At 41.4% G+C, this 21,344-nt stretch overlaps 2 protein-coding genes across 2 annotated transcripts; both read right to left on the reverse strand.

Annotated features, from left to right (window-relative positions):
* Window positions 1–2,837: 2,837 nt before the first annotated feature.
* Window positions 2,838–3,169, reverse strand: LOC121593746. The gene has a single exon (XM_041916393.1). The coding sequence runs from the start codon at window positions 3,122–3,124 to the stop codon at window positions 2,873–2,875; it is 252 nt and encodes an 83-aa protein (XP_041772327.1). The 5' UTR covers window positions 3,125–3,169; the 3' UTR covers window positions 2,838–2,872.
* A 3,778-nt stretch (window positions 3,170–6,947) lies between these two features.
* LOC121593747 lies at window positions 6,948–7,274 on the reverse strand. Its single transcript, XM_041916395.1, has one exon. The coding sequence runs from the start codon at window positions 7,229–7,231 to the stop codon at window positions 6,980–6,982; it is 252 nt and encodes an 83-aa protein (XP_041772329.1). The 5' UTR covers window positions 7,232–7,274; the 3' UTR covers window positions 6,948–6,979.
* Window positions 7,275–21,344: the final 14,070 nt, after the last annotated feature.

Genomic DNA, 21,344 nt, shown 5'->3' on the forward strand with positions numbered 1-21,344 from the left:
GTTACCTACTTACTTTACTAGTTGTTGTTACTTTTGATTTTGACAGTTAATCATTTTACAGCCGACGGTGAAGAATCCAAGAAATCCTTGCACCATTTATAGTGCCCAAATTCCGATTTATCTTACATGTGTGGTCAGCACAGCTGAATAACGACTACACAAAAATACATATGGCGGAAGTGTTTGGTCGGCTAGAGGGCGTGTGACGCAAATCGAACGCAAACTAAAATAACATTGCAGAAGTAGAGCCTCAATTGTTGAAATAATACAACATGCAGAGGTGCAGGTCCTGTAATTCTAGCCACTGCTTTCAACCACTATGTTGAAGTTGTAGTTCGTATTTTGTTTAGCAATTCTAACTTTTACAAATATAACTAATTTGTTTATTTGATTGTGTATGATTTTGGAAAGTTTCAAAAGATTGAGATTTTTGAGGCGGGCCAAAATGACAAAGGGAGCTTCATACACCAGTCTTGTTGAGATCTCGAGGTGATGAGCTAAATCGAAAAACTGAGTCAAATTATGCGAGAAACATACTAACACGATTGTCCAATTTCACTTATGAACCAAACATTAGCAATACTTGTTAGACACAAAAATGGGTCAACAAGTACTGATCTATCAACTAAACGGGTTACCGAAACCAGAACGTATATGCATAAGTGACATCGGTGATGGAAAGAAAAAAAAAGAGTGCTTCTAGAGGATGTCCATCTTTGATTTGATCAAACTTAAACTAAACTATACTATACCTACAATTCTATGCTTGTCCCTGACGATCGTTTGTTGTGATTCCGAGGGTCAGAAATACGAAGCAAAATATGAACCAAAATTTTAGTCATGCTAACCGGCACTTGTGAGAGATTTAGGGCCAGAGCATTCTAATGCGTGTTATTTGTACAGCTGTGGTTCTATTTCCGATTTTGAGTTTCAGTATCGATTTACGTCACGTCCTTTACCATACCAAGCAATTCCGCAATACGTGTTTCCGCGTAGACTTTATTCAGCTGTGCTAACAACTTATGTAAGATGTGCCTACAATTAAACACTATATAAAAGGTGGAAGGATTTTTAAGATTCATTACGTCTGTATCCAGAAACCAATCAAGCAACCAACATGAAGTTCGCATTCGCCTTCGTCCTGATCGCTCTGTTCGCGGTGATCGCCGTCTCGCAGGCTATTCCCCAGCATGAGGAGGCCGCCGCTTCTAACAACGATGGAGCCAGCGCCAACACCAAGATCGTGATGGAGGACGCCGCAGCTCAGGCCAAGGGAGGCCGATATTTGGCAAGCTGGAACTTCAAATTCCGACCCACTTGGCGCCCACCCACTTGGAAACCAATTTTTATTAAAATTAGTAATTGAATGTAAAATAATATTTATTAAAATATAATTGATGTCACTTTATGGTGTCGACTCGATCGTTTGATGATCGACAAGGAGCGCCCGTATTTCAGCTTGCTAGAAGTCTCGGACTGGAAGGAAAGTAAAACGTTCGCACTGAACGAAAGGGGTTGACCAAGCGAGGACTGCGGAATCTAGCTTTCTTTTTGATCCAGGATCTGCGTGGAAGCGGACGAATTTTTAGTTTCTCTTTAGTTTTGTAAAATTGTGTGTCGTTAAAGGCATAATAAAAGAAACTTGAACTACTTTAAAAAAGGCCGTTTTTTGGTGTATTATAAATTTGCAGGAGTGCTATGACAACGGAATTATAATTTAATTAAATTATATATATATATATATATATATATATATATATATATATATATATATATATATATATATATATATATATATATATATATATGTATGTTGTGTATGATATATATATATATATATATATATTTCTTAAAATAATACTCGTTAACACGTGACTTACGAGAAAAACTACCATGTTCAGAAATTGGGAAAACATGTTGCATGATTGAAAGCGTCCAAACGAATTGATAAAAAAATCGACAGCATATTTTTGCAAGAATGGAGCTTGTGCATAGGTAATGTTTCTAAAGGACTGTCAATTAGCGCAGTCATATTGGATAAATTGCAAAACCCTGTAAAAGTAGATGCACATATTTGTTCTGTCTTTGATGATCAAAACTCGAATGGACCACTATTACTCGTTGTTTTGCACCTTTGGAATCAACCCATTATAGAATCATACGATTAGCAAACGCAACAACCAGAAATAATAAATACTGAGATCAACAAAAAGTATACTCAAACAATACTCCTGCTGTGTGTGGAACTAGTCCGGTTTCTTCGTAACATGCCCCAGCCATCATATTTTGTATTCCTTTCGCCGCCGTGAGGATGTCAGAATAATCATCGATTCTTATATGAGCTAGATACTTTCAAAACTCGTTCTACCTCATCCTAAAAATGTCTACCTTTGCGAAAACATCATCCCAAATCTCAGAAAATTGTCTTATCGACTGTATTTTGGTGATCATAATTACTGCAATCTTCTTGCTGTCATTGACTTGTTGGAACGAAAGTTTTTGTAGGCCAAACTGATGGAGATAGTCGAGGCAAATCATAATTTTACTATTTTGTGAAACAAAGGATACTATCATCAGCGATAAGTCAACCATGCAAATTGCGTCAGAAGCAAAGCATGGTTTTGAAACTGAAGAGACTACAGCAATTAGGATCATGGAAGTACTCATACCCGGGGTGATGGCTATCTATTTCAACGTGAACAGTATTCCCGTGAGTATAACTGATAATACTGATGCAATAAAGTAATAATTGATCTATTTTGAATGCTATATCAAGACTGGAAAGATTCGATTCATGAAAGTTTCACTAATACTTAATATAATGAAATAAACCCCAGTTTTATGGTATGTTTTACTCAGCATTTATTATTACTTATTCTTTCTTCTGGCAGTCAATCAGATCACAACCGATGGTGATGGCTTTCTTGATACCGCCCCACAAGGTTGTCCAGAATCCTCGGCCTCCCATTGCCTGAGCTGCGGCGGCCTCCTCCGGGGTAAGCTCCAGCACGATCCTGGTGTTGGCGCTGGCTCCATCATTGCTGGCGGCCTCCTCGGGCAGAGCATAGGAGACGGCGAACACCGCGAACAGAGCGATCAGGACGATGGCGAATGCAAACTTCATGTTGACTGCTCGGTTAGCTTCGGAACTGTGACTTAATATGTTCCAGGCAACCATCCGCCTTTTATATCCGCTCACTACTGTTCTTATGCTATTAGTACAGCTGCAAGGCATTCTCAGAATTTCCCATTGCGGAAATATGCCGTTTTCTTGGCAGGGTTGTAATTGCAACTTACCTCCAAAATAAAGATGTGTTTGGTTGCCTACATCTGAACAAATAATACTCACTGGAAGGTTTTAACGCCTATATGGCAAGCCATTTTAAACATCTTATTAATCTAATTACCAGTTACAGGCAATTTTACACATCCTATTAAAATAATTGCAATTTTCATTTCGAAGACATGTTGATCACATCTTAATAATATAAAATAATAAAAAATTTACTGCAGTTTCTGTACTAAAACACATATTGCGCAATTGTTTCGCCTGGACGTGTGACGCAAATCTACCATAAAATATTATCAAGGAAGGAGTAATCCTCAGTTGTACAAATAATACACCTTGGAAGCTTCTCGCCTAAAACGATCACCGGTGCCAACAAGGCTGCATCTTTCATTCTGAGTTTGCATTTGTTATAGTATTTTTTGTCTTCTTAACCCGTTCAGCTCGGCGCTGATTTTCATCAACTTTCCATTCCGCAGGCATGTACAACACAAGCAGTTGGTTTGGACCCGAATCAACATGTAGCAAAATTGAGTTTTTTGCTACAATTTCAAGGCCCCTTGGACCTGTCATCGTCATTCGAGAAGGTTCATTGGCAGGTCCTGGGGACTGCCATCGAGCTGAACGTGTTAAGCATACATATTTACTTCAGTTTAAATATTTAATCCTTTTAAAATTGTGATGTGGAGGAGATCGGACCCTTGAATGTCATGGAAGTTTATTTGAGATTATTTTTAAGACTTGGTGATGTGTCAATTGAATATTTGAAAGCTAAATTTTAATTTGTGAATCATATGAGGGTTTTTATTTGTTTTTTGATTGAGGTTAGTTCCAAAGTTACAGTCAAAGGAATTAATTTAAAACACTGAAGCTGGTCTGGTCTTTGTCAACAAGGGTGTGCTATTTTTTTATGAAAATACTGACCTTCTCTGGCACGTATGTTTTTGCTCATGATAATTTTCTACTCATGTGCTAAACGATCGTCTATCTGTTTTAACGATACAAACATTAGAATGAAAATGAATTCTCAATATACAGCTGTTAAAGTCCTACTAAAAAAAAATAGCTGTCAAATTATATTTTTCCGTAAACTAAGGTACATTTAACGCGTTCTTTCGATTTGATGGATAGTTAATATGGAAAGAAATGTGAACGAGATGAGTTGCGAGATAAGACTACCTTAAATTTATTACTGTATAAATTCAACTTATAGATTAAATGCTAGTAGTGCAATAATCCGTACTTAGCGTAGGTAGTGTAAGTTCGTAGTATTAGTGGCGCACTTTTCATTCCCAATTGACGTTAGCAGTGTTTCTCTAACTCAAATGATGGTTTTTGATCATCAACTTCTTGATTTTCTGGCCATTTGCATCAGTTGCAGACGGTGATGGATGGCTTCATTGTGGCAAAACATTGACGACGTGCCGACCTTCTGCTTAATACATTATTACGTTTTGATTTTTTGACGAAGCAATCACGCTATAAGTCTTTTGTAGCATTTTCATTGATTCTGCATTCTAAAATCCATTCGGAACCGTTCCGATACTACATCATAAAAATTGCATAGGACATCAGATAATAGAAGATATCATTGCATGTGGAAATCATATTATTTGAAAGATGACGTAAAACATACATGATCAATGAATAACAGTTATGAGCAATTGATAATATAGAGCCTGCTGCTTTATTGTTATACATGCCATCCCGTGCACGACCGGGTCTGGTTCGATTTGAATCAGGTTCATCCCACATACATAGGACTGATTAATTTGTGTTTTGTGAAAATAAGTCAAAGATGATCAGCATGACCAACAAGAGCAGGCAGGGTCAGATAAACAAAGGTTTTGAATAAATTCGTGCGAATAGCAGTTGTGGAAGCCTCGTATCTTCTTAGATATATTATGACTTTATTCTCCTTTCTTTTAAATTTTGCATGAATAACAAAATGAGTGAAATTAATGTCGAGTTTCCATGTATTCTTTCTTTTCAACTTTATCTTTGGAGAGAAAATAACACTAACATAGATATGGTTTAGCAATAGCACACTTTATTAGCCAAAGATGGTTTTAATAATGTCCCATAAGAAACGTCCTCCCTTGGCTTCGCCTCCTTGTCCAGCAGCATCTCCTCCTTCGGTTTTGGCACTAGCGGCGTCGTTGCTGGCAGCTGCTGCATCCTCGGGCAGAGCCTGGGAGATGGCAATCACCGCGAACAGAGCGATCAAGACCAGAGCGTATGCGAACTTCATGTTGGCTTCTAGGTTGGGTTCTACGTTGAAACTTAGTACATCTTAGATAGTCTATCGCCTTTTATAGTACCGGTTTGTCGGTTCCACTGTGGATTGGTACAATGTTGTCGGCACAGCTGTGTGTTGTTAGCACAATTGGATAACGTATACATGATAACGTATTATCCGGAAATGTTCTCTGGTGAGTTTGGCCATCACCCTCAATGTAAATAGTAGAAGTAAATAGCTGGATCATGTGAACCAAATTCGGTCGGAGTTCGAGTGTGTACATCGATGCGAAGCTGCAGCCAGGGACTGAGCATTATTGTTGACCGAGTCATGTCACTAAGACGTGCTGTATTGTGAGCAGACAAACAAAACGAGAGCAAAGTTTCAGGTATTGCTTTGGTTTGTTAATCTCAGTATTTATTATTTCTTATTGTTGCGGTTGTGGTTGTTGTTGATGTTGATATTTACAGTCAATCAGATCACAACCGAAGGTGATAGCCTTCTTGACAGTGTTCCACAAGTCTCCCCAAAATCTTTGGCCTCTCATTGCCTAAACTGCTTTAGTAATAATGCTTCAGTTTAACAAACAATAACATTACCCCAAGTTTCACTCTCTTTTTGTTACTGGTCTGCTCACGATAGAGCACGTCTTAGTGACATGACTCGGTCAACAATAATGCTCGGTCTCTGGCTGCAGCTTCGCATCCATGTACATACTTGATCTGCGACCGCCTTTTTTCTCCTGATTCATCCATTTAGTTAGCTGTGCCCCTCTGCGCCTCTTGTTGGACTGAGAGTTTCTGACGAACATCTTTTCTGTGCCCCAGCCATCATATTTTGTATTCCTTTCGCCACCGTCAGGATGTCTGGATAATCGTCGGTTTTGAGATAGATTTCACATTTCGTTCCATCTCATCTTATAAATATCTACCTTAGTGATATCATCATCCCAAACTTTTCTGCACCAAAAAGATCCCTCAGACCACATCAACCCTTCCATATTTCACGTTATCGGAACAATTTCGGACAAAGTGAGCCTATTAACGTTATGTGTGTCGTGTTCAACCATGTCTATGAGTCCACGTCTGTACGAGTTTAATATGTCACAGTCTGCATTCCGTGAGCGTCTTCGATTAATGTATAGGACATTAATGTATAGGATAAGATAAGAAATTTATGTGGACAAAAATTGTCCGATGAATAAACGAACTAAATATAAATATAATGTGAATATTGTGCGATATTTGATTCAATCTCCTGTTCGACACTTCAACCAGGCCTACATTCTTGTGGCCGCTTAGGGCCTCCTCTCGTCTTAATCTGCCACTGTCGATTAATGATTATTTTAGTAATATCAAAAATCTCATTGCATGGATTTTTTTTTGTAATTTGAAATTTGGAATGAAATAAACTCCTGTGTTGTATTGTATGTTTTACTCAGCATTTATTATTACTTATTCTTTCTTCTGGCAGTCAATCAGATCACAACCGATGGTGATGGCCTTCTTGATACCGCCCCACAAGGTTGTCCAAAATCCTCGGCCTCCCATTGCCTGAGCTGCGGCGGCATCCTCCGGGGTAAGCTCCAGCACGATCCTGGTGTTAGCGCTGGCTCCATCATTGCTGGCGGCCTCCTCGGGCAGAGCATAGGAGACGGCGAACACCGCGAACAGAGCGATCAGGACGAAGGCGAATGCAAACTTCATGTTGACTGCTCGGTTAGCTTTGGAACTGTGACTTAATATGTTCCAGGCAACCATCCGCCTTTTATATCCGCGCACTACTGTTCGTATGCTATTAGTACAGCTGCAAGGCATTCTCAGAATTTCCCATTGCGGAAATGTGCCGTTTTCTTGGCAGGGTTGTAATTGCAACTTACCTCCAAAATAAAGATGTGTTTGGTTGCCTACATCTGAACAAATAATACTCACTGGAAGGTTTTAACGCCTATATGGCAAGCCATTTTAAACATCTTATTAATCTAATTACCAGTTACAGGCAATTTTACACATCCTATTAAAATAATTGCAATTTTCATTTCGAAGACATGTTGATCACATCTTAATAATATAAAATAATAAAAAAATTACTGCAGTTTCTGTACTAAAACACATATTGCGCAATTGTTTCGCCTGGACGTGTGACACAAATCTACCATAAAATATTATCAAGGAAGGAGTAACCCTCAGTTGTACAAATAATACACCTTGGAAGCTTCTCGCCTAAAACGATCACCGGTGCCAACAAGGCTGCATCTTTCATTCTGAGTTTGCATTTGTTATATTATTTTCTATCTTCTTAATGCGTTCAGCTCGGCGCTGATTTTCATCAACTTTCCATTCTGCTGGCATCTACAACGCAAGCAGTTGATTTGGAACCATGTAGCAAAATTGAGTTTTTTGCTACAATTTCAATTCTGCTCTGTTCATCAATACTGTTGTGAGTGCGATGAGATTTTTGTCAAACGCAATAATTCTAAGAACACTATTCTTTGCCTGCGCATCGCTAATGTATATTTGGGCAAAGTATAGTTGGGCGCATTCTTTGTTGTATCCCTAGCAAAAGATCAATGGCAGGCCCCTAGGGCTTGCTATCGGCATACGAGAAAATTCACTGGCAGCACTTGACTGGATGCAGTCAAATACAATAATTAAAAAAGATGTCAACGACCATAACATGTTGAAACCTATCGGTTCTCGTCCTATCATTAATTTAACATACTAGCGCTGGTCTAATCTTTGTCAACCAGGGAGTAATGTTTTGTAATGGAAATTCTGGGTTTTTGTAGAACATATTTTTTTTGCTCTTAATAATTTTCTTCTCCTCTGCTGAACGATTGTCCATCTGTTTTAACAATACAAACATTAGAATGAAAATGTATTCTAAATATATAGCTGTTAAATTATTGGTTCCGTAAACTAAGGTACATTATAACACAACCACATTGGGTATTGGTTAAAGTTATTAAGAAATTGTTCAATTTTCGAGATGTATTTTGTCGCATTTCAGATACATCTCCCAAGAAACAGTACCAACATCCTATTTTTCCAATCATCCGGTCATTTTTTTGTAGACGTTTGAAGAGATCGCCTTAAGTTCATTCAATTACATGTCCAGCGATGGTTGCTATCATAAACCTAGGGTCAGAATTAACTTGCTCAAGCATGTCTTTCGCCACCTTCTTCCGATGAAGCGTTTGGAGATATTTCAACTATCCTGGAACGAGTCAAGCTGGCGCACTTTTCATTCCCAATTGACCTTCTACAATCCTGCGAATCGTTTCGTAAGATACGCTCAAGACATTAGCAATCTTTCTCAAACTCAAATATCAATCGCAAGATAACGTAAAAAATTTGCATATCAATGAATGATAGTAACAAACAATTGGTAATATAGAGCGTGCTACTTTATTGCTATACATGCCATGCCGTGTATGACCGGACTTGGTTCGATTTGTATCAGGCTCATCCCACATACGTAGGACTGGTTATTTAATACTGGTTATTTGCAAATAGCAGTTGTGGAAGCCTCGTATCTTCTTAGACTTCTGTTGTGGACAGCCGTGCCGACCCCTGGACTTGCCGTGGCAGTTGCGCTGCCACCGGTCAACGTCCAGGAGGACGACAGTGTGTCACGCACACTGTCGCACACACTAAGCAGCGCAAGGCTTAGTGTGTGTCGAGCGCACAGTTAGAGTGTGTTTGCGAGCCGATCGAGCAGGAGCTCTCGGCAGGGGCGCTCGGTGCGGCTGGTGCGCGGCCACCGCACTTGCGGTTTTAAAGTGTTAATTGTTTGTTCATTGTGTCTTTTATTTATTATTTTTCGTTTATAAGTGTTTTAATAAAAGCAAATAGTGTCAAACACAACAACTTCATTCTCCTTTCTTTTAAATTTTGCATGAATAACAAAATGAGTGAAATTAATGTCGAGTTCCCATGTATTCTTTCTTTTCAACTTTATCTTTGGAGAGAAAATAACACTAACATAGATATGGTTTAGTAATAGCACACTTTATTAGCCAAAGATAGTTTTAATAATGTCCCATAAGAAACGTCCTCCCTTGGCTTCGCCTCCTTGTCCAGCAGCATCTCCTCCTTCGGTTTTGGCACTAGCGGCGTCGTTGCTGGCAGCTGCAGCATCCTCGGGCAGGGCCTGGGAGATGGCAATCACCGCGAACAGAGCGATCAAGACCAGAGCGTATGCGAACTTCATGTTGGCTTCTAGGTTGGGTTCTGCGTTGAAACTTAGTACATCTTAGATAGTCTATCGCCTTTTATACTAAACATTTGTCGGCTCATCCGATAAAAGCTGTGTGTTGTTTGCTCAGTTGTGTACACAAAAATTCACATTGCGCAAATAAATCGTATCCTTGCAGAAAATGGGACTTGTTTCATTTTTGTTGCTTTGGATATTTGTCGACACATACGCTTCATCGACCGTCCAATTTATTTTGGAAGCTAGAGCAAATCGATCATATCAAATTATGACAACGCTCTACACTAATATTTTGGATTTTTTTAGATCCTTGATGCTTTATAGAAACGTATAGTGCTTTATATACATATATATATATATATGCCACATCCTATGAGGCTGGACACAGGTCAATAAGCATCTGGCTCATTTCTCATCATAAGATTGATTAGTATGTTGTAGCCAAATGTATCTAAAATAATAATCGAGTAACGAAATTCAAGAGCAAAGATTTAAACGATATGTATGAGCAAAGTGTAGCTTTAGAGCCATGACGAAGGTCGAACGAATATTGTGAGATCATCAGATCTTCTTAGACATTATGAGTATTACTAAATGGGGATTCAACCCATGACGGGTATATTGTTAAGTCGTACGAGTTGGACGACTGTACTATGAGACCGGCCACACTATTTACTATTATCTCCTCCAAAATTTCAACTTCTTCTTTTTGACGTAACGACCTACGCAGATAGTCATTTACTTGCTACAAGAGTTGATTCCTCGACGGGCGTGTTGTTAAGCCATGTGAGTTGATGACTGTATTTCTTCTTCTATACAGTCCTTCCTTTTCGGGGACGGTTCATTCTAGGCTTGAGCCCATGAATGCTACGTTATTGAGTCGTACCAAGGACCGTAAAGATATCAGGTCAAGTTATAAGCCCGTTTTGACAGCTAGGTGGAAGAAGAATCGACGAAGAAAACTGACAGTTAGTTTTCCGCGTTTGGCGAACGCTTCTAGTTCTCGAAGGAAAATTTCCATTTTAAATCACGGGCTGTGTTCTAATAAACTAAAATATTCACCCAAATTGATCTCCACCAAATATTGACTATGCAAAACGTAAACAATCCATCAATACATATACAAGCGGAAAACCATCTGTCAAAATCGGAGCCCAGGGGGGGATCGCCAAAAGCGCTATAACTACACCTCATTATACATTCCACCTTGAGTCGTACACATTGACAACTGTACCACGGGACCGTCCCTGATGTGTATTACGGGACCGTATTAATTTCTTAGGTAAGATGCAAACGAGTGAAACTTAAAATATTATTGCAACTTTTTTTTTGTTTTGGATTTCACTAAACTTTCACTTTGAATTTTGCATGAATAACAAAATGAGTGAAATTAATGTCGAGTTTCCTTCTATTCTTTCTTTTCAACTTTATCTTTAGAGAGAAAATAACACTAACATAGATATGGTTTAGCAATAGCACACTTTATTAGCCAAAGATAGTTTTAATAATGTCCCATAAGAAACGTCCTCCCTTGGCTTCGCCTCCTTGTCCAGCAGCATCTCCTCCTTCGGTTTTGGCACTAGCGGCATCGTTGCTGGCAGCTGCAGCATCCTCGGGCAGGGCCTGGGAGATGGCAATCACCGCGAACAGAGCAATCAGGACCAGGGCGTATGCGAACTTCATGTTGGCTTCTAGGTTGGGTTCTGCGTTGAATCTTAGTACATCTTAGATAGTCTTCCGTCTTTTATAGTACAGGACGCAGCTCTTGACGCAGCTGTGTGCTGGTATCATATTGTCGGCGCAGCTGTGTGTTGTTTGCACAATTGGATAAAAACGTGTACTTGATAACGTATAATGCGGAAATGTTTCTCTGGTAAGCAGAGTTGGTGGTTCTCTGGTGCAAAATGTAGAAATAATTTGAGAATATCTTGCGTTGGTCTTCAGCTGGACAAACAATTGTGTAACACAGTGTATGAACAAGGCAAAATATGAAGATTCTTACGTCTCCGTATTGGCTCCAGCAGGAGGGTGTGCCACATTTTGAAGTACCTGCCTTATCTGTTTTCAAGGCTATTGAAGAGTATCAAATTGAAAACACATAACGCACAGTTCCGCGGTCCTTACGTCTAGCTTGTGTTGCATGGTTTTTATTCGAACTTATAGTTCGACAGTTTGTTGTTTTACATCGAGGCATGTCTAGTCAGCAGAACTATTGTTTTGTTCTTGTATTTGGATTCATCAATGCACAAAAAACTGATTCGACAGTTTGTTGCTTTACATCGAGGCATGTCTAGCCAACAGAACTTTTGTTTTCGTACATGAATTCAGGAAAGAACTAAAAAGCTAATATGTGTAAGAAAATACACAGTTCACTGTTAAAAGCTGTCGTTTGAAAGAATTCCTCTCCTACAACCTAATTGACCGATCTAAACTTAGGGCGTTCCATTCTCCAAGCTGCATTCCTACGGATAATTACACCGAGCGAAAGAAATCGATCCACAGTAACTTCACTTTCCAAAACATTCCTATGTTTTTCGTCCGACGGAACTCATGATTGATTGTGCTGACCACACAATAGGTATAGACCGGTAGTGGAAAATTACATTCGACACCGGACACAAACCCTCACATAAACATACACACTGGACTGAGATTGACCATTGACTGGGGTTTGCAATTAATTGGCGCTTGGCCGGCCGGAGTTCGTGGCTGACTGATTCAGCTCAAGAAGCTGTCACTAATTAATCTTGTACTGCTGATTGGATTTGCCGACCGATTCGGCCGAGGCAGCTGAAGTTAAACGAAAAAGATAGCACGCATGCGATAGAGAAGGAGATACCGACAAAAACCATCATCGATGTCACTGACTTTTCCATTGGTTTGTCAGTGGCGGAATGATTGAATCTTGTTTTTTTTTTTCTCGTACCCAAGTATAGCAATGTACGCTTGAGCGGGGAAAAAACACAACATTTTCACAGTCACCCACCAAGAAATGAGCAATTGAAGGAAACGGCAGCAATGTAGTCGGAAGGGGAAGGAAAATGAACCGAGGAGGCAATTAATTTCGCTAATCTCCTTTTTTGCTATCCACTTCTCTGGCCGTAATCCTGTGAATGAAGCGTAGAAAATTGAAAGATTAAATAGGCAGAAATAATTAAATTAAGTCTTCTGGGAAGGTTGCTCGGTTGGGGTTGTTAAGGTTAGGCAGTAGAAGCGAAAAGAAAAAAATGAACAAACTGGATGGACGTTTACGATTTTCCTGGGATTTCCCGGTCAGTCTGGTGTAACCCTGATGCTTTAAGCTGTCACGATATGTTTCATGAGAATTGAAATTGAAATTAGCCTTCATAAAACCTATACAGCGTTCAAACCCCTTAGGTATGGTCTAAATTCAAATTAATAAATATGGCAAAACAAACTTCCACATCGTTGACCCCAAAAAGGCTTACCTCTCTGGCCTGGGCTATACACGTGTGGAGCATGCATTCTTTGGAAATATTCACGGAACAAAATGTTTGCGAAAATTGCATGAAGCAAGGATAAAGATCGGATGTCAAATAAACTCCGCATGTGTGCGGAATCAGTAAATCGTATTTTTTAAACCATCCACATCCCTTCCTGCCAACATTGCTTTTCATAATTTCAATGATCTTGCATTCTTTTCTCGCAGTATCCAAGCGGGGTTTTTTTTTGTTATTGCTTCCAAATGCAAAGTTTTGTTGAAGCTTTGCGGAGCAGTGTGAGGGACGGAGGGAAAGAGCTTCGAAGGAAAAAATAAATACTAAAAGCAACCACCAACCACCAACACATGGTACCTGGTAACTTGCTTTTTTTGTTGTTGTTAGTGCGCTACTACGTGGCAGAGCGAAGCGAAAACTCCCGGATTGCACCGGCATTGTTCAGCACCGGGTGCCCGCTGAGGTGCAGAGCCACAAACATACACACACACACACACACACACATACACAACACCGTAAAAGACCGCCGATGCATGAATGCGATGCACCGTTTTTGAATGATGCAAGATTTATGTGTTGCCTGCCCTGCTGAGCTTGCATTGTGACGACAGCGACCCACGGCACGGCGCGTTTGAGAGCGTAGTCGGTTCGCGAGGAAGTGAAAACGGAGCTTTTCCGGGTTTTTATGGTAACCCAACCTCGAGGTGGTTGGTGTGACCGGGGTTTTGACTGACTGACTGGTATAGGTGCATGCAGCGTAGGCAAAGGCATTGCCGTACAGTGCGGACGGAATGGTGCTGATGTCATAACAAATGCATTTGAAGAATAGTCAAAAAATTGATATGCAAAGTCATTTGCATAGTTCGCAGCGTGGGTGGGATGGAAAGAGGGGAAAATGAAAGAGCAATAGTGAGAGAGAGTGAACACACAACTATACAGAACAGTACACACAAACACATATGTGAATAGTTGTGCCGTGCTAAGAGGTAACCCCATTTTACCGATGCGCTCCCTACGTGGGAAAGTCGTGCGACTGCTCGGTTTTTCGTTACTAGCACTTTTCACCAGGGGCCGTAGGTGACGGTGACGAACAATCGGCCCTACATTTCGTGTCATCAATCACGGGTGCAAAATTCGGGTAGATGTGATGTGTATTTTTGGGGAAAATATTTGAATATCCTTCCCGTGCAAGGTTTAAATCGTGGGAAAATGGGTATGTGTGTGTCGGAAGGAATGTTAACGCACGAACAAACAAGACAATTGAAGAGGGGGGTGTGGGGGGCAAAATGCTTTCACGTGAATGCGCTGAAGGGAATGCATTCATTCATTCAACGAGTGGCGGTTTTTAAGAATTGGGCATTTGTTTTGCTTCCATTTTGAGGCTCCAAAGTTCTCCGTACAAATGGGAAGCATTGAGTTTATGAAAATGCCTTTTCAAACAATGGAATGTTTGGGTTTCACAATGCTAAAGGTAAAGGATTGGCAACTAGAGCACTTGCCATGTCAGTGAGTTTTGTACTGCAAATTGCATACCTGCAGGCGATTTTTCATAAGGTAACACAAGGCAATCGTATAAATTGCTTGCAAATGCTCATGTTTAAAAGCGTATTCTATTTCCAATATATCAAAATGTATGCAATCTATCTTGTTCAAAAATTATATTGCTATTAGCAAATTGAAAAGGTTGTACCGGGCAAAGAGCTTTATTGATCAGCTTTTCTCACAACACAGCAGCGGAAAACTGCCAACAAACTTGTGGTGAGGATTGATTTCATTATTTCAAGCGCACGTTTCATGTACCCAGCACCTTCGTCGCACGATGCACGCGCCAGCCTAATTACAGCACAAAAGATACAAAAAAACCCAGCGAAAGCTCAAACATTAAGCTCATTTTCGGGGTTTTTGTTGATAACTTGCCCTCATTTGCATAGCGATGGTACGCCGCCGGTGGCGTACTGGCTCGATTTCCGCAATTGTTCCATCTTTCGTCAGCTGCGCGCAACGCTTCAGGTTCGAGCGTGCTCCGGCGGCGGCCACAACACACAGCAGAGACGAAAGCCTCCACGAAGGCATTATGCATTAGCCAACCTCCGCATAAACGAGTGTGTAACAAGGATGTGGCTGGGTGCGCATCGAGTATCATCACGCCGTCATCATCCTGGAGCGTGTGCCACGTGTTCCATTTTGCTTTAAACACAGCAGCAGCACCGCGCTAGGAGGCCACACTGCCACCGCCGCCGACTGGAAATAGAATTCAGTTCGCGTGCGGCATAAAATCATAAATTTCTTTTAAGGATAGGGTGTGTGTGTGAGTGTTGTTTTTCTTCTTGCTGTAGCTGTAGCTGTGTAGTTTAGCCGTGTGCTCTTCGGTTCGTTCTTGCCGTGCAGGAAATGCTTTCACTGGCTGAAGGGCAACCACTCACGTACAGTTTGGCCGCAGCTCATCAACGTGTGGCTTTGTAAGTAGATTTATGCCATTACGTGGGTTGCTTCGGTGGTGGTGAAAGGAGCCTTTCTGTTGATGAGAAAAGAATATTATCTTGCCAGAATGGTTGGGTGCGCACGGTGAATTAAAAGTGCAGGTCCCATTCGTGGAGGGTGCTCTTATCGTGGCTAAGCTCTTTGTTTATTTAATGCTGTTTAAAAGCAACGGACCAATGTAGCTCTCATTCATCATCTAATTATGTTTTGTACTGCAATAGAGGAAGAATATGAGAAGATACTATGACGAAATTAGCCATGTCATTTTGAAAAGATAAAAAGAGATTTGCATCGGAAAGTATAAAGAATAACTTGACGGAGCAAATAAAAAATAAACAAAAATACGAACACATGTTATTGTAGAACATTGGCTACAGCAGCATTAATTTACACACATGGGAAAACTTTCCCACTTACCTATCAGTTTTGTAGCTGTGCTTTTTTCCTGCCTCTCTCCAATGCAATCCAAACAACTGCTTCAGCAACTCCCAACGCGCCTGTTAGCGCATCATCCGGCCGGCGGCGGGTCGGTGTGGTTTGCAGTGGAGAGAGCAAAATATTATTCTTGTTTGTTGAAACATATTTCATCCCTACTTTTCCTCGCTTTCCATCCTGGCGGTACGTGTGGTGCTGGTGTGTGGTTGGTACACTTTTATAAACTGGTGAAGAATAGCAAAAAAAACTGCAGTGCAACGAATGTACTTTTCCCATGCTTCAGCAAAAGTTGAAGCGAAAAACATGAATATTATGTCGGAAAAGTGGTCTTCGATTCAATGTAACGATAAAGGGAAATGCATTTGCAGTGCAAGTGAAGCTAACTCCAAAACGGAATGCTGCGATGTGCACTTTTTTGTGTGTGTGCAACGGTTAACTTTAACTTTGGAGCTCACTTCTCCAAGCTGGTGGGTGAAAATATATGCTCTCGATCGTATCGTGCTGTTTCATTTGATGTGGATTATTTCGAAGTACTTTAGAAGTAATTTTAGACGGATTTATCTTTTAACTCAATTATGAGTTCATCGTGTTAAACTTTGAATGTAGGATTAAACATTTAAGTAGAATAAGTAAAGATAGCTACGTATGCTCTCGGTTGGAATGATACTTTTACTACACTAAGCTTGTTTCAATAACGTTACAGTTCCATAATATCCTCACAAAAAAAAGCTATTATTCCCTGAACGCTCCTTTAAATGTACAATCCCGTAAACTAACATAAATCTGAATGATATTGTCAATCATGTCGTACTCCTTGACCCGCATGGTCCAGCATCATTAAGCATTCAACCCACCGTGAGCACTCAGCTTCTAATTTGTTAAATGTCTCCCCTGGCGGGCACTGGAGCATAACAGAATCGTTTGAAAGTTTAACAAGCATCAAATGAAACCGGTCGTCAGGTCGTACCACTCTGTCGGATGAAGAATTTCACTCCATCGCCGAAAGGCTTATCTGCCAGATAAGGGATGCTGTACAACATTTTGATACTTCATGTGTGTGTCTGTGTGTGTGGACACGTGTATTTTTTCGCAGCATAAATTCTCCATCAAAAGACCTGCAGCGTTGTCCTGCTACCTGCTTCCGGTTGAAGCTAAGACGCCAAGTCACTCATCCGCACGACATGAAAGCAACCAGCAATCAGGGCCAGGCAATCGAGCGAGAGTGACCTGAAGAAGTTGACACCGGGCATCCCTCCCGTGGTTGGTGGTAGAGGTGGTGGTAGCAAAGAACGCTCGTGTAGGTCATACGTCACGTGAAGGAGGATAAGCGAACTGCACATACATCAACCCGTTTCACGGCAGGCAGGCGTCATGTTGCCGGAAATTGGACGTTCCGGATTTCCAACAAATTTCTAGTTCGACCTAGTACCAGGCCGCTAGGCCATCGTACATACATTCCTGGGGCTGGAGGGCGATCAAATATCCTTCGTGTCAAGGGGGGGGGGGGGGGAAGGGAGTACAAAACCCTCTAGGGATCGAATCATGGCAGAAGAGTGGAATAAGAGAAAGCGAGAAAGAATAGCAGAGAGGCAGAAAAAATAACACGAAAAAGGGTTAAACGGTCGCGGGCAGGATTTTGTACCGGAAATATTGCCATGCAATGTCAGAATTCATACCAACACACATACACACACACACACATGGGCACCCTTCTGCACGTCACCGGGGGACTTTTATGCTTTCTGGTCACGTACGCGAGGCTTCAGGCGGCTCCAGGGGTTTTCTGTGCTTTGACAGTGAATCCTCAACCCGGGGCCGGCTCAACAGGATCACCCCGCCAGTGGCAGAGACACAAAACAAGGGAGTATGTGAGAAGATAAACTGCTCTTCGGCTTGCTTTTCCACCGCCCATACCACGCCCGGGCGTTCGTGCCGGCTTTGGAGCGAGATCTTTTCGAGTGGCTCAAATTAGGGCGAAAAGTTGAAAATATGCTGCCGCAGCTGCATGTTGCTGTTGATGTCTAATAGAATTAACTCGACCCGGGCCCAGGCCAGAGGCTAAACTAATGCCAAGATCGTGCACGGTGCATCCCGGGTGCACTTTGGCGAACGGTACTTGGCGAATCGTGTGTGTTTTTTTGTTGCTACATTACCAGTCACATATGTGTGCAATCCTTCGTCCGAACTTAAAGCCTGTCAGGGAGTACAATCATAGAATAGGAACACTTTTATGTTCTTTCTCTCTCGCACTCACTGCTGTTCACGCTGGAAAATACTTACGATTCTATGGTTCCGTAAAGTGGCAGTAATTCAATTGCCTCGTTCTCAAATTAGAGCAAATTTGGTTGACATTCTACTGCCGGTCGTGTGTCTGTTGACAAGGGGGGGGGTAAGAATCAATTTCGATTCGAGAGCATAAAAAGCTTATGTGTCTATTTTCGCCCATCGTTAGCGATTTTGTCCTTCCAAATGAAGTTATATGTTCTTCTTATTTCAAGCTTGCTTGGAATAGTTTGCGGTCTATCCGTGAAGGTCGGTTTAACGTTATAGTATCGCAAGATTTTGAGGTTATTTTCTGCAACCAGCTATACATAGAAACTCATTTAGTACCCGTGCGAGGCTCGCTCGTTCGTAGAATTGAGGTGATTTTTCCGCTATCCGCTATGCTGATCCGATTATAGACGCATTTGCTTTGGGAATGCTGGAAGCGAAAAGGACAAGCACACGCGACGGCTTCACTGGAATTCGATAATATTCCTCGAAACGAATGAGACTAATTATCCACCACGAATGGTGAATGGAGGCGGATAGTGCGCGCCCACGCCGGAGAACCATTTTCATGCGATCCTTCCCCAGCACATTGAGGGGGGGAAATATTACATGAAGATGGCATCGTCCCGTGTACTGGTGATAGGACAGCGGAACGCCCTCGGGACACGATACGGGACTCATTTATATTGAGCGTGCATTAATCTTAGCTCGTAGATTAATTGTTCGCCCTATCGTAGTAAGGATAATTAATTAACTAGCACAATGAAAGGTTCATGCGATGCTGTCCATTATTTACGGCGGTGGGACGAGAGAGGATGGTGAATGGCGTGGGTTTGTAGGAAGAGATTAGTTTTTTACTAATCAGGGAGGAGAAGGAAATCTTTAAATTAGAATATGTGTAAGAATGCTTCGAAGAAATGTCTTTAAATTAGTTTGCTAATGAAGTGCTAAAATCTAGTTTTTGCTACATATTGCATACATTTAGGCGAATAAACTAAAAAATCATACAACTCATCGAATCAATAATACACGGCTTACATGGCTTAAATGCCAAAGCAACGATTTCAACCCAAACCATGTTGATGCTTATTGATGGTAGATGTTTTCAATGCAACAACATGAATCTTTCCAAACCATTTGCAAAGAGCTGCGGGTATCGCGAGGCCGGCGGGTCCAAAATACCATTAATTAGAAATTCCCAGCGCATTCCCTTTTTCCCTCCATTTGCTTTCAAATTCCAAACTAAACAACCAACAAAGCTCAGGAAGCGGACCAACCATTATAATGGAGACATAAAAAACAAACAACATCTCTACCGTCCCTGCTCCCCCACAAACCGAAAACAACAGGGCTATAAGGGGGGGGGGGGGGGGAGGGGGGCTGACAGGGAGACGGGAGCGCTGGCACAACAAATGGCAAAACAATCTGAAACATTTTCGTGGCAACCCGAAACCCCGGTGCATCTTGGCAAATGTGGCCGAGAGCGTACGAAGGAACATTCCTCATGATGCTGGCGTCTGAGGTTGTTGTTTTTTTGGTGTGTAGTGCGCCCTGCTCCGTACCCCGCCGGTAGTGTCGTAATCGATTTTTTCCCAACTTCAACCGCGCACACAAATGCTTCCCGGGCACACACGTTCCTAATGCAGTCGTCCTGTTGCAAATGCTCGAAAACAGAATGGTTTACGGGGAAAATTGGCCAATTAAAAGCAAATGCCCGGAAGCTTTTTATTTCCTTCCGAATTGGTAATTAAATGATGTTGCTTTTGATATGTTCTGTTGTGGATTTGCCAACGGGAGCAACACTTCACGGACACTTTGCCTCCCAAAACGAATGAGTCAAATTGACGAACGCGCGGTATGCTTTGCTGTCTTAGCGCCTATATTTATGTTCTGCGTCGCTTTCAAAACCTCGCAAGCCGTGCTCATGGCATTAGAATGAATGAATGCAAGTGGGGTCCCACACGCTTTGTTATGGGTGCTGGATCCTGCCAACTCGATGTGACTGCCCTGTGAAAGCTTTTTGTTTGTGAAAAGGGTTCGCTCCCTTTTTTTGTTTTTGGTTTACGTCACAAAAAGCAACTGAACGATGCACTTTGGTGCAGTTCCGTATCGGCAACGATTGAGCGATTTTGGGCAGGATTTGTTTTCGGTCGCAACAGACGGGACTTTATTTATGGTTATGTGATTTTGGTGATTTTTGCTCCGCATGGGCATAGGGGGTTGGATCGGGCAGAAAAAAAAGTGTAATAAATCTAGTGTTGCACTTTGCTTAGTCTGATGTGCTTTCATGCGCATATTTCGCTCGCGGCGGGGAAAAAGCGTTGATGCGTATTTCACGAACCGTACCTTTTAACGTTTGAATTTAGGAATTAGTTTTATTTGTTTTGCGTTGAGTGTGTTTGTTTTTCTCTCTCTCAGCTTCATGTTTGCCACAATCAGTTACAGCCATTTCAACCAAATTTAGAGTAAAAGTATCTCTCTCACTCTCCCTGATTTACTTAGTACGGTTTTAATTTAAATTGCTTGCTCGTTAAACAAATTGAAAATCAAACTAAAACAGAAAAAAGGGAAAAGTAAAGAAAAAACCTCCAGACACACAAGGATGTTTGCTTCCCATTTGTTACTGTCACGAGGATGCGCCAAAGCTAGTCGGAGAGATAGTTAATACTAATAGAATCTGCCAAAAACTATTCCCAACTTTGCCTTTCCCCATTTCGGTGGTAAGCGGACCGAAGAGAAACAAAAAAATCTGGGAGAAAAAACATTACTCCATTACCTGCATGTTTTTGGTAAATATATGTCGGCTTCGTGCAGCTGCAGCCGCAGATAGGTGGCATTCGGGAAGCATGCAGAGGTCAGTCCACCAGGCAGGGTGGCCACATGCCAAGTTCAATGTGAAACTTTTTGGGTTAGGGTACAAATTAAATCCGCTATCGATACGAGACAGAGAGCGGTACTG

This window comes from Anopheles merus, chromosome 2L, assembly GCF_017562075.2.
Source record: "Anopheles merus strain MAF chromosome 2L, AmerM5.1, whole genome shotgun sequence".
Lineage (NCBI taxonomy): Eukaryota > Metazoa > Arthropoda > Insecta > Diptera > Culicidae > Anopheles > Anopheles merus.

Excerpts from the sequence above, each read along its gene's own strand:
- LOC121593746 (XM_041916393.1), bottom strand. The coding sequence starts at position 3,124 with ATGAAGTTTGCATTCGCCATCGTCCTGATCGCTCTGTTCGCGGTGTTC.
- LOC121593747 (XM_041916395.1), bottom strand. The coding sequence starts at position 7,231 with ATGAAGTTTGCATTCGCCTTCGTCCTGATCGCTCTGTTCGCGGTGTTC.